This window comes from Bombina bombina, chromosome 5, assembly GCF_027579735.1.
Source record: "Bombina bombina isolate aBomBom1 chromosome 5, aBomBom1.pri, whole genome shotgun sequence".
Classification (NCBI taxonomy): domain Eukaryota; kingdom Metazoa; phylum Chordata; class Amphibia; order Anura; family Bombinatoridae; genus Bombina; species Bombina bombina.
The window spans coordinates 1,029,104,011-1,029,118,644 of NC_069503.1; the positions used below are offsets into that span (position 1 = coordinate 1,029,104,011).

The 14,634-nt window shown below is 32.6% G+C and overlaps 1 protein-coding gene across 1 annotated transcript in view; it reads left to right on the plus strand.

Annotated features, from left to right (window-relative positions):
- PKHD1L1 (PKHD1 like 1) overlaps positions 1-14,634 on the plus strand; it is a 224,355-nt gene that overhangs the window by 5,890 nt on the left and 203,831 nt on the right. The window contains exons 3-5 of the mRNA XM_053715928.1: positions 1,575-1,655; positions 11,888-12,032; positions 12,143-12,251. Of these exons, the coding sequence (XP_053571903.1) occupies positions 1,575-1,655; positions 11,888-12,032; positions 12,143-12,251 (335 nt within the window). The remainder of the gene's footprint in view (positions 1-1,574; positions 1,656-11,887; positions 12,033-12,142; positions 12,252-14,634) is intronic.

Here is a 14,634-nt window from a genome sequence, read left to right on the forward strand (position 1 = left end):
GAGAAATTGAGAAGGTTTGCGCTCCATTTACTTTTTAGGGGGTATATGTTAACGTGCGGCGATATTCTAACTTCAGCATTTTGCGCGCATCGGGTTAGTTTGCAATTGAAAACATTTTACTTTAATTTTGTAATACGATCACTACCCAAAGCACGCAAAAAGGCGTACTTCAAGTGGAGTAAGCGTGGGAGCGGGAGTGCAAAATACCACTCCACTTATAATCTGGCCCTTAATATTTATTAATGTAAAACACAGCAAGTATCTGAAATATGGCTTCATTTTAAAACTGGCAAATTTCATAAACATAAATAGATTTTAGACTATAGGGCTGATTTATTAATTGTCAAGCGGACATGATTCGCTGTAGCAGATGCTGTCTGCATTTAACATTTCACAAGCATTTCTGGTGAAATGCTTGTGCAATGTCGCCCCCTGCGTACTCGAGGCAATCGGCTGCTAGCAGGGGCTGTCAATCATCCAGATCATATCGATGATTTCAATCCGCAATCCAAAAGGTGGCGGACAGGTTAAGGAGGAGTGGTCTTATTAATGCTGCTTTTTTACTTATGTTTCAAGCAAGCCTTAAAACGATGGACCTCCAAAGCAGCATCCACTGCTTAAAAAAATGGAGCCCAATGTGTTACTTGTGGTTGCTGTCTATATACAACTTACAAATATAAATATTAATAATGGGTAGATTATTTTCCAGTTGAAAAGCTTGTTCCATGCATTTATCTACAAAAATACTTGTAGACTTTAATAGAAATTTTAAACAAACCAGTTAATAAGCGTTGTTTGCGTACTCTCTTTTATAGCTGTCTCTAATAGTCCTCTGCAAAAGAGATTGACAAGGGGGAAACCTAGGTTCCAACATGGCAGCACCCAGTATTTTTACAGAAACTAAACTTTTACCCTTACTGTATAATCTCCTTATTTAAACAATTAATATCATTTAAAAAATACATCTACATATTGTTCTCAGGCTAATATTTGCTTGGAATACATAATTATATCTAGCATTTCTTTACTGTTTAACCCCTTAATGACCGTGATGTACCCTGTATGTCGTTGGTCGTTAAGGGATTGTGTTGCTGTTGCTATAATAGCTCGGGTCTTGCCGCGAGTGTAAAGACTACGCTATTAGAGCCTCCCTCCAGAAGGCTAGTTAAAATAGCACAGTCTCACTGCTGGTGGAAGTGGCACCCCCATAGAAAGACCAGCAATGTACAGGTTGCTGCTTATTAAGGGGTTAATATCAATTTAAACACTTTGTAGAATATTGTAGGGCCAACATTCTGGATCATGCAGGATGCTCTTCAGCCTGTCTGAGATGAGTGGAAAAATGTATTACAAAGTTGTTGCTTTTTTTTTTTTTTAAATACGCAAGATTATTATTATTATTAATAATAATAATAATAATAATAATAATAATAATAATAATGATAATAATAAAATGTGAGAGAGAACAGATAAAATGGTTAATTACAAGTGTTTTGCAAGAAATGTCTCATTGCGATTGTCATGTTATCTGTACATAACACATTGAAATTTGTTTCCTTTGTATCTCTTTCCAGATGGTCAAGTAAAAGTTATTCAAATTTTCCCAAATCAAGGGAGCGTAAACGGAGCAACCAGGATTACAATCAAAGGACAGGGTGGGTACTGGAAAAAGACAGTTTACTGTCATTATTTTGTGTGGGAAAGAAAGATCTAATCTGTCAAATCTTTTAGAATTACATAATAACCTTTAAAACATTCCATTCTGTTTAAACATATTTTGTGGGAATCAGATAAGTAACTGAATGCTATTTTTACAGTTTATTATTGGTATTTGGGTAAAAATAATGACATTTAAATATGTTTAATGTTAATATTCTAATGGATGCAAATATTTTTTTTCTATAAAGTTTTATCCAGGTTTCCATTAATGTGAACTATTACTGGTCAAACTTAACTTCTTAAAAGCACCATTAAATAAACAATTAGTAAAAAAAACTAGGAAAAGAAACAAGGAAATGTGATTTCTACTACAATCCACATAAACTGCAGACTCAAGTACCATGGGTTTTAGCTTCTAAAGGGGTCACAACTCCAAAGCTGTGTGTTTGCCCATTAAAAATATATCTACAGTGGGCTCATATTTAGCTCCAGTAGGTTCTAGTTACCCCACCAAAGCAAATAGTGATATATACAAATAAACCAGATACACAAAGAAAGAAAAAACACAAATGTATAGATAAATAAGGCAGCGTGCTTACTCATTATTATTAAAAAATTAGATTTCCTTTCTGTAGACAGAACATATAAATAATATGCATTTTATGGCCCTTAAATCTCTATAGCTCAATCTCTATAGCTATCCATGTTAATATACTTGCATGATATTCTATTATTATTTGTTCTATTGATTATTGATTTTTAGTTCATATTTTTAATACATATTTTAATACATATTCAAGTAAATGTAAAAAGAAAAAAATATCAATTGTTCTTATAAATATGTCTTGTTGCTAAATGGTATAATAATTGACCATTCCCTTAAAGTTATATGAAACCCAAACTTTTTCTTTCATTATTTAGACAGAGCATGAGGTTTTAAACAACTTTCTAATTTAATTGCACAATATGGCAGCAGTTTTGGAAAACTATTTCCTGCCATGTAGTGCTTTAGATGCCTACCTAGGTATTTCTTCAACACAGAGTATCCCTGGGATCAAAACAAATTTGATAATAGAAGTAAATTGGAAACTTTTTTTAAATGGTATGCTCTGTTTGAATCACAAAAGAACATTTTTATGATACCATACAACACCGTGCACTATAAGGTCATGGGATAGTATTCAAAAGGTAATCTTCTTCGTACCTCAAAGAAAATGGAAAGAAACTTTCATAGAGTTAAACCATATGAGAATATCCCTTAAAGCACAATAAGAAAACTACTCACATGATTTTGAGCTACTATAGCTCTAAGAGATGCGCTCAGTACAAATAGATCCAAGATTGTATTTGTTGTAGGGGGGTTCCAATATTTAATAACAAAAATACAAACGTGTTAAAAATAAAGATTCTTTAAAAAGCAAAGTCCTTGCAAAATAAAAAGGCAATAAATGTCTGTCACTCTGGGGTCCCAGCGGCTATCAACAGGCAACACTTTCAGACCTCCTTCCTAGACAGATATCAGAAGGGTCCGGTGCAACTTGATTTCAATATGTCTGCCCCTCCTTGTGATTTTGCCTTTGTGACTGCTGACTTTAATTTTTGGTTTCATATCTCTTTAAGTAATGCATAATCACATATAATAGAAAATATGAAACACAAGAAGAATCATATTTAAAAAGATAAACACATAGAAACCTAAAACTTCTCGTATCAAGCTATCATTATGTAGTAGCATGTTTCAGGATCAGGATTTTGAATTCTGTAGAGTGCACTCCTGCATCTTTGGAGGCAGGCGAAAATACCACAAATGGAGTTAAATTAAAGAAAAAGCAGGCAAATAATTACTGAAACTACTCTACACTTTTTTTTACTACAAATAACCATTTTTAAGTGGAATTTAATTATGGGTTTAATCTTATGTCAATTAAATTTACTGATAATTAACACAGGACAAACCTAGAACCAAATGATGTTCCAATTTGTTCCAAATTCTAAAAGCTAGATTACACATGGCACGCTATCATTGAAAGTTTAAAGTATATACTTTCGCTTGAGCGCAATCAAATTTAATGCATATTGAGTTAGCGCGACTGAAGACCGAGGGGCCAATTTAACAAGGGCCAAATGGCCCCTGATCCCCCTGTTTCTGCCTCTGCCTTTGAGGTGGTGGACAGCAATCAACCCAATCGTATACGATCGGGTTGATTGACACTCCCTGCTAGCTACAGTAAGAAATAGTGCTACGCTCATATAAATACTGTCTGATAAAAATTAGTCTTATAAATATTCATACAAATATTTATAAGGGTTCAAAGGTATATAGTATATGACCATGTACTTGACTATTATTTTTTTTTATAGATACTGTAAAAAATTCTAGTAATACATAGAATATATATATATATATAAAAATATTTAAGTATCGATAATCATTTTTTATAAATTATAATTTATATTTTTTAATATTTTATGTTTAATATTTCAATAACGCACCTTAAGATAACTACATTTTTACGTGTGCTAACCTGACCGTGTTAGACCTACATTGCGAAACCTGAAGCACGTTATGCATATTTTACATTCCTATGTTCTTCACATAGAAAACAATGTAAGTTTTATTATTAAATATATATTTCTATATATATGTGCTAATGTTAATGTAAAATATATATATATATATATAACTATATATTTATTGGAATATATTTAACTTGTAATACTTGCGCTAACCCACGTATGCAAAACGATTACTTCTAGCGAAGTTTATGCCCTAAATGTATTAAAAAAGCTGTGTTTTTCTATATATTTTTTATGTATAATATTTATGTTTAAAGGCAATAAGTCTAAATCTATCTCCTTAAACAAAATTAAGTGAAAGCAACTGAAAAAGCTTAGTTGGTGACAAGTTGCAGTACCTGAAGTACCTGTTTAAACTTCAAAGTTAGAGGTTTGAATCCTAGCAGGATCAAGTTTGATTTTCAAGCTTCTGAGATTAATAAATTGAGCACCTTTAAAGGAACACTAAACCCAAAATGTTTCTTTCATGATTCAGATAGAGAATACATGTTTAAACAAAATTCCAATTTACGTCTATTATCTAATTTGCTTCATTCTTTACATATCCTTTGTTAAATAAATAGCAATTCACATGGGTGAGCAAATCACACGAGGCATCTATGTGCAGCCACCAATCAGCAGCTACTGAGCCTATCTGGATATGCTTTTCAGCAAAGGATATCAAGAGAATTAAGCACATTAGATAATATAAATAAATTAGAAAGTTATTTAAAATTGCATACTCTTTCTAAATCATGAAAGAAAATATTTGGGTTTCATGTCCCTTTAAGTTGTCAGCTGATTTTTAGTTGAAAATGAAGCTTGCGTGAGCTTTGAGTTGTCTTGGGGAGAAAAGCTATATATAATTATTGCATTTATTGTTATAAGGTAGTAAGTGAATTTGAATTGAGTCTGATTGTTTTGGTGGTAGACTTTTTTATTCTTATCTTGTAATCACTAATTTTAAGATGGTTTAAGAAAGACATGCTACTATGTCATCAGTTAGCGAAACAAAGATTGTAGATTTATTTGAAGATTTATGCAAACATGTCCTTATTTTGAGAATTCCCGGTAGTAGACACAAACTGTTTTGGGTCACTAAACAAGCATTCTTATCAATGGTTGGAATGTAAGACTACACCAGTATTTCAAGTATGCTCCAATGAGATTGTCTAGTAGTTAATCTGTTGTAATGTTTGAATATTAGTTTCACAGTGAGACAGCTTGATATATGATTCTCAGTAACCTCTACATTCTTTTTTATAAAATATGTTTGTGGTCAAACAACTACTTATGTTAAATATTAACATATTTTGATCATTTATTTTAGTAAATTTTCTGGATCATATTACTACATACTATGGGACATTAACTAAATTAACAATATAGAAGCCAACCTATTCAAGGGAGTTGGTCCCAGTAAGGCCATCCTTAATAAAGCATAATCTATAGAGGGCTAGATTAGGAGTGGTGCGCTAACAGCTGCACGCAAGAGAAAAGGGGTTGCTCGGGCGCAATTAAATTTAACACGCATAAATTTTAAAAAATTGTAATAAAAAGTTATAAGGGCTCAAAGATATGAGGTATCAGGTGTTAGAAAAAAGAAAGGACTGCAAAGGGCTTTAATCATATACATATAGATAGATAGATAGATAGATAGATAGATTTTACAAAGAAAACATCATCTCTCTCTCTCTCTCTCTCTCTATATATATATATATATATATATATAAATATGTATTTACGAATAAATAGAACATATTCTTCTATGTGAAGAATGGAATGTAAACTATTAATATATTTCATGTCGGGTTAGCGTACTTGAGATAATGCAATCGGGTTTGCACAACATAGGTCTTAGATTTTTCCCCCACTTTGATTGCTCTATTGAGGTTTATGAGGGAATATGGTAACAGGGTCGCAATATTCAAACGTCTGCTTTTTTGCGAGCATCAGGTTAGCAGGTGAGCAAAAACGTTTTACTTTTAACTTATACTATGAACACTACCCAATGCAAAAAGCCAAAACCTAGCAGAGTTAGCGCAGGAGTGGGAACGTAAACTTTTGTTTTACAGCTGTAACAAGCTGGAGGGGTAACAGCTGACCGCCTCCGCAAAATCTGTGAGTCCCAGTAAAGACAAGCCTGGACCAAACAGCTGAAAGAAGGAACAAAAAAGATCAACAAGGCGTGGGTAACCACTAAGTGCATAACTGAAATTGAACACAAAGTCGGTAAATATATGGAAATAATTTTGGCATAGCACCGCTTCAATTGAAAAGTGTTTGCAGCAGCAGAAAAAGCTATAACATGAAAGGGTAGTTCGTTGTGAATTACGGACTGTGATTGGCCCTATGGTCTAAGCAACAACTGCTAAAGAACTGCACACAAGGGAGGTTTGTTTGTATTATGGACCGTAACCAGCCCTTAATATTTGTTAAGAAGGTCGCTCTAAATTGAGTAGCAAGATTTGGTGTCTACTATAGCGGTGCTATAAAGTTTGAATCCATAACCTGACAAGTGCAAAACCCCAGTTTTATGCTCTGAGTTAACATGATCTACATGATCAATTCCATAGAGTGTGGCTGTAACAAGGCGTTATATTGAAAGGACACAATAAGGGTATTAACTACCACCCATTACTACTATCCTTAGAAGGAAAGGATATTATTATTATTATTATTATCGGTTATTTGTAGAGCGCCAACAGATTCCGCAGCGCTAATATTTTGATCCTATCATCAAGATCTATACGGGTACACCATATAGGAAACTACAAATGTTATATTCCTATATATTAATTGGGACTCTTTTGTTGGTTTTGATATTTTGTTGCCATAGGTCTTACAAAATGTAACATATTATTTTTCAGTGATATAAAGCAATATTCTATCAGCAACCTGATATATATATATATATATATATATATATATATATATATATATATATATATATATATATATATATATATATATATATATATATATATAAAAGACAGCTAATACTATATTATTTAATAGGGATCTGCATTTGGCTATGTTGTTATCAAACAAATACCAAAAATAGCCGCCCACCAAAGTCAAATTTCTTCCTGTGAAAGTGCAACATACAAAGATCCATTTTTGGCATTTGTTTAATACTTTTTAGTGTGTGCAGTTTGCACAGAACATTAAACAAAGTAAGCTTAAAACTTAGCATCAACAAGCACTTAAATACTTGAGATTATTACTTGAGTAAATTAAGCTTTCTAATTTTTAACAGAAATATATGAAAAGAAAAGAATAACAAGTTTTTTCATAGATAAACTAATTACAGAAAAATGTGCAAAGCAGTTAACTGATGTGCAATATAAGAATGTTGTCTCCCTTGCCCCAAATGCCCTGGCTGGGAATCTTGTCCACCCCCTTGTTAATAAATGCAACCCAATGTTTTTAATGCATCAGGCTGCAAAATAAATGCATTCTTCCCTTACTCATCATAATGTCTTTTGACCGAATAGCCCTAGTTTTTTTATATGGATTTAATAGACCCTGCAATGTGGCAGTGACAATTTTAAATATTTCAAAATTCCAATGTTCTTCACATAGGGGAATATGTTCTAAGTATTTTTAAATAGATATTCATATATATATATATATATATATATATATATATATATATATATATATATATATATATATATATCTGTAGATGTATATCGGATTGCGGGAATCCAAACAGGGTTCTATTGCCCAATGTTCCAAGAGGGATATGGCTGCACCTCACTGACAAGTTCAACGCTAGGTGTTTGCCATGTCTCTCGCTGAGAGAGGGATTGCCAGGTATTTTAGGACTGGGCTGTGATTTTTAGGCAGCACCAGGCTGGTATACTGCAGGAAAGTTCCTCTTTGTGAATGGCTAATTGTGGGCAAAAAGACGTTGCTCCTGGTGGTAACTAGTTATAGAACAAGTTATTACGCTTTTGTTCTTTCCCTGGTTTAAGCACTTCTCCTTTTTATGTATATTTAAGAAACAAGTTTAATAAAGGTGCCTTTGAAGGGTAGTGTGTAATAGAATAGAAATGTGCATATTTACTTTTTTAAATATACATTATACAGTTTGCTTTGATATTGTAGATATTGTATTGTTATTTTGTGCATAAAGTATAAAAAAAAATAAACTAATACACTTTAAAACTAATTTAAAATCACGAAATATATATATAATTGTATAGTAACTGCCCATGAAATAAATTAAAAAGTGTAATTGCTATAAGCAGATAAAGATCAGCAGAGAGGTGTCAGAGGCTCAGAAAAGAATGGGTTAAAAAATTAATTTGAAAAAATAAATATTAAACACTTAAATCCTTAAGTATAGCTGGAAATGACAGCATTTGGCTTTGAAATATAGTCTGAATACGTTTGCTTTGCTGACTCAAGATAATCATAAAAGATAAGTGTGAGTTGGCAGAGTATGTGTAAATGTTTCCTCACTAAAACTCCTCCCAAAACAGTCTTCTGGTAGAAAACTAAAAGAAGATAAGCTCTTTTGAGTGATATCTCCAACATGAAATTCAAAGGGTTTAAAGCAATACACCTAAACATTTCTTCCCACTTATATGTAGATCAAAATATTCAGGATCATATCAGAAATGTGATTATTGTAATTCATTTCTAGCTGCATTTGTGGACCATACTGTGCAATTTATCAGTGGTCATTACTTATATTTTTATAAAATAAATACATTTGTAAATCATATACCTGATAATAAAAGTAAGTTTATCCAGTATTGAAACTTCCCTTTAAGAATAAATTGCAACACATTTTAAAATAGCATTTTATAGATAGATCAGAGAAAAGAATACAGTGCAGTGTCTTTTTTAATAGATATTTACAATAAAAAGTACAATTGGTAAATTAAATAAAAAAGTAACTATAAACATTAACAAACAATTTTTTTATACCGTATCTTCATTAACATACATTGTTATACTGTATCACCATCTACATAAATTGTTATTCTGTATCTCCAACTACAGAAATTGTTATACTGTATCCCAATTTACATAAATTGTTATTCTGTATCTCCAACTACAGAAATTCTAATACTGTATCTCCAACTACAGAAATTCTAATACTGTATCTCCATCTACAAAAATTGTTATACTGTATATTTATCTACAGAAAATTAACAAGGTAATGAGGCAAAATGTCTGTTTTTAGGGTTGAAAAGAAGTATTTTATGCTATGATGAGATAAGATATGAAAAACTTTCCATATATTTTTGCCCTGTATTCCACATAAATATTTATAAAATAAAACTAATTAAAGGGACACTGAACCCAGATTTTTTCTTTCGTGATTCAGATAGAGCATGCAATTTTAAGCAACTTTCTAATTTACTCCTATTATCAAGTTGTCTTCGTTCTCTTGCTATCTTTATTTGAAAACAAATGCATCTAAGCTATTTTTATTAGTTCTGAACTCTGGACAACACTTTTTTATTGGTGGATGAATTTATCCACCAATCCGCAAAAACATCCCAGGTTGTTCACCAAAAATGGGCTGGCATCTAAACTTACATTCTTGCATTTCAAACAAAGATACCAAGAGAATGAAGAAAATTTGATAATTGGAGTAAATTGAAGTTGCTTAAAATGTCATGCTCTATCTGAATCGCGACAGAAAAAATTTGGGTTCAGTGTCCCTTTAAGGAATTTATCTAATTGATGTATTTTTAAGCTTTTCATAATTAACATATCAAAAAATACATCATGTCATGATTGTATCACTGGTTGAAACACCAAGTCAGTGCTAATAAACGCTTAAATAAACTATACAAAACATATTATCACAGACAGTCTTTTTTGGACGTATATACAAATCTTTCGATTAGGTTCACAAAACAGGTAGGGCTTTACTAGACATTTGAATTGTCTGACAGATACACTAAAATAACTTGAACTTTGCATACACTCTTACAGTCAACATGACCCTTGTGTGGTTTGACTTGAAGAATCAAACTTACACAATTAAATCACGCACACATTTACCATATATCTGTTCATTGTATTTCATTAAACAATAATAAAAAAATAATAATTCAAAGACCAATTATAAGAATGAAGATATTATAAAATGCTCTCTTTTTCTAAATGCTCTTTTTCATTAATAGATTAGTGCTAATATTGTGGAAGTCAACATTAAACTTTCATAATTCAGATAGAAAGTAATTTGTAACCACTTTATTGAGTATTGTCACATAGAAATAACCATGAAGAACATCACCCAAGTACTTATTGATATAATACACAGTATGCCACTGTTTTTGATTCACCATTACCATTTATAATATGTATTAATAAAGCTTAAGTTTTTTTTAAATCAGCTTTTCAGAATCTTAAAGGGACAGTTAAAAAATAAACTTTCATGATTTGGATAGAGAACGCAATTTTAAACAACTTTCCCATTTTCTTCTAATAACAAAATGTGCACAGTATTTTGCTATTTATACTTTTTGAGTCACCAACTCCTACTGAGCATGTGCAAGAATTCACAGAATATAAGTATATGCATTTGAGATTAACTGATGGATGTCACGTGATACAGGGGGAGTGGCAATAGACATAACTTTGAAATTTGTCAGAAAACAAATCTACTACTCATTTGAAGTTCAGACTAAGTGCTATTGAATTGTCTTTTTATCATGCATTTTTTTTTAGTATATTTGATATTCAGTACCAATTCCAAATAAAGAGATATTTAATATGCAAAGACATATGTGTGTATGACATATATAATATATGATAAGGTGAATACAAATGGGAAGATGCTAATTGCATAATGTTTAAATTGTAAAGGAGATTTAGTAATAATAAGACTAAGGGGCCTATTTATAAAAGGCCTGTGGGATATGATCCGACATTGCGGATCATGTCCGACAGACCTCGCTGAATGCGGAGAGCAATACGCTCTCCGCATTCAGCATTGCACTAGCAGCTCTTGTGAACTGCTGGTGCAATCCCGCCCCCTGCAGATTTGCGGCCAATCCGCCGCTAGCAGGGTGTGTCAATCAACCCGATCGTATTTGATCGGGTTGAATTGCGGCAATGTCTGTCCGCCTCCTCAGAGCAGGTTTTGAAGCAGCGGTCTTTAGACCTCTGCTTCATAACTTCTGTTTCCGGCGAGCCTGAAGGCTCGCCAGAAACACGGGGCTTCAAGCTCCATACGGAGCTTGATAGATATGCCCCTAAGGAGTGAGTGATAAAAGTACTATTAAAGGGACACTGTATTCAGATTTTTAAAATTTCAGATCAAAAGGACAACATTTAAACATGGTGTTTGTTTGTTGCCTGAATTAAATTTAAAACTAATACAGATGTATCAGTTGTATACTTGACTGATATGTACTTCCTGCTAATACTTATAAGCTAATATGTGTTTTTACCTCATATTTCATCAATGCTATGTTTAAATGTTACTCTTCTATATGAATAATAGAGAAACAATGCAATGCCCCTTTAAATATCATGATGAGATGCATGTGATATATCAATATATTACATAAAGCATTGTATAATTTAGAAATAGCTCCAGCGCACAATTGCTGTATGCATTATTTCTAAAAGCTGTGTCTGCATAAGTGTTGGTTAATAATGAAAAATGCTGAAATATTTTTATATTATTATTTTCTAGGTTTTGCAGAAGCGAATCAGTTTAACTATGGAGCTGGCAATGACAACTTGGGAAATGCTGTGCAGATGGTGTCTGCCACCTTATCTATCCCTTGTGATGTAGAGAAAGATGCAAGTCATTCAACTCTGATAACTTGCTACACCAGGTAATATTTTCTCACATGTGTTTGTGCTTTGAACATGCTACAAATAACAATATTCCAAATAATACCAATATCAGCAACAATAATAATAATATAAAAACTCTCTTTTTCAGACCAATGCCCGCAGATACTTATGTTGTTCGAGTAAGCGTAGATGGAGTGGCTGTGCTCGACAAAGACACGTGTAATGGCTATTTTTATAGCTCTGCGTGCAGGTTCCAGGTATGTATTGTAAATGTTTAGCCTATTAGGTTGTAAAACCCGCACTCTAAAATACAGTTTACAGAAATTGATACAAGTTAGAAATAGATAAAATAATTATTCCATACAATGTAACAAATATTTACAGGATATTTTTAGCATCTCAATTTACATCTTAAAAGGTTTTTTAAAAAAAATGGAATTTGGTAAAAGATAGAAACCTTTTCTCCCCTTTCAGTGTTGCTGTGTTTATTTGCTAACAAATTAGTATTTTTTCAGTTTTCTAAACAATGGCTTTTAGTCACTAATTTCTGGAGAGGATACTTGTTACTAGGAACTGTTTGCTCATTATGACAATAGCCAACAGGAATTCTTTGAAGGTGGAACTAGTAATCTGTTGTATTGTATATTTTAGTGTTACAGACGTTACTGTAAACAAATCTGTAATGATAATGCAAACTAGGATGTCCTGCTACATTCCGTCTAAATGCTTAGTAGTTTAAAGTTTAGCCTAACCTGCTTGACTGTCTCACAGCAGAAACAGATACATATAATGTCATTTCAGTCACACAATACATAGAAACTGGAACCATCATTTCATCCTGCCCTTACATTTAGTTATGCTCTTCCAGTGGTTTCTAACCTTATCATTTTGTTTACACTCTTGGATAATTCTGTAATGCCTGTGGCAGTCTTGATTTATTGTTTTATATGCTTGTGATAATCAAAGACTCAATTAATATAAATTAAATACTAAAAACAAAATGTATAATTAGGCAATACTACTCAAGTGTCACTAAAACCTGTCAAACTGAAGACAGCTTATGTTCAAAGCTAAATAGATTAATAACATTGAAAAGACACAGATAAAATGAGATAAAAAAATGGTGGCATTTAAATTAAATGAGATATGATAGGGTTAGTTCAGTGTAGGGCTTACAGTTAGAGTATAGTTAAAGGGATATGAACCTTAATTCAGTGTAGGGCTTACAGTTAGAGTATAGTTAAAGGGATATGAACCTTAGTTCAGTGTAGGGCTTACAGTTAGAGTATAGTTAAAGGGATATGAACCTTAGTTCAGTGTAGGGCTTACAGTTAGAGTATAGTTAAAGGGATATGAACCTTAGTTCAGTGTAGGGCTTACAGTTAGAGTATAGTTAAAGGGATATGAACCTTAGTTCAGTGTAGGGCATACAGTTAGAGTATAGTTAAAGGGATATGAACCTTAGTTCAGTGTAGGGCTTACAGTTAGAGTGTAGTTAAAGGGATATGAACCTTAGTTCAGTGTAGGGCTTACAGTTAGAGTATAGTTAAAGGGATATGAACCTTAGTTCAGTGTAGGGCTTACAGTTAGAGTGTAGTTAAAGGGATATGAACCTTAGTTCAGTGTAGGGCTTACAGTTAGAGTATAGTTCAAGGGATATGAACCTTAGTTCAGTGTAGGGCTTACAGTTAGAGTGTAGTTAAAGGGATATGAACCTTAGTTCAGTGTAGGGCTTACAGTTAGAGTATAGTTAAAGGGATATGAACCTTAGTTCAGTGTAGGGCTTACAGTTAGAGTATAGTTAAAGGGATATGAACCTTAGTTCAGTGTAGGGCTTACAGTTAGAGTGTAGTTAAAGGGATATGAACCTTAGTTCAGTGTAGGGCTTACAGTTAGAGTATAGTTAAAGGGATATAACCCCCCCCAAAAAAAAAAAAATATAAAAAAAATCCAATTTACTTCTATTATCAAATTTGCTTAGTTCTCATGGTATTCTGTGTTGAAGAGATACCTAGGTAGGCATCTGGAGCACTATATGGCATGAAATAGTTCTGCCAACTAGTGCTCTTGCAAATGGATAACATTCTTGCAAAACTGCTGCCATTTAGTGCTCCAGAAATGGGCCGGCTCCTAAGCTTACATCCCTGCTTTAAAAAAAAGATACCATCAGAATGTAGAAAAATTGATAATAGAAGTAAATTAGAAAGTTATTTAAATCCGCATGCTCTATCTAAATCATGAAATAATACTTTTGGGTTTCATATCCCTTTAAGTTTAGGGTTAACATCCTGACTGTAGTAGATTGATGTACTGCAATTAACCTAGCGCTGCGGAATCTGTTGGCGCTCTACAAATAACCGATAATAATAATAATAACCTAAGCCTAAAGGATAACACAACTTTGACAAACTCTCTGCATGTTTATGGTTGCAGATAAGCCCTTTTTGATGCCAACCCAATCACAGTCATTTATTTGCATTGTGTACATTACTGGTTTTGAGAAAGTTGCCCTATTCTTATAACATGTGCCAATCCTGTTTGTTCTGATAACAATTCAAATTCTTTATAATTATCAACAATTTTTAGGGCCATTTTTCAATTATCAAATTCCTCAGCTAAAAGGACCTATAGACAACACTT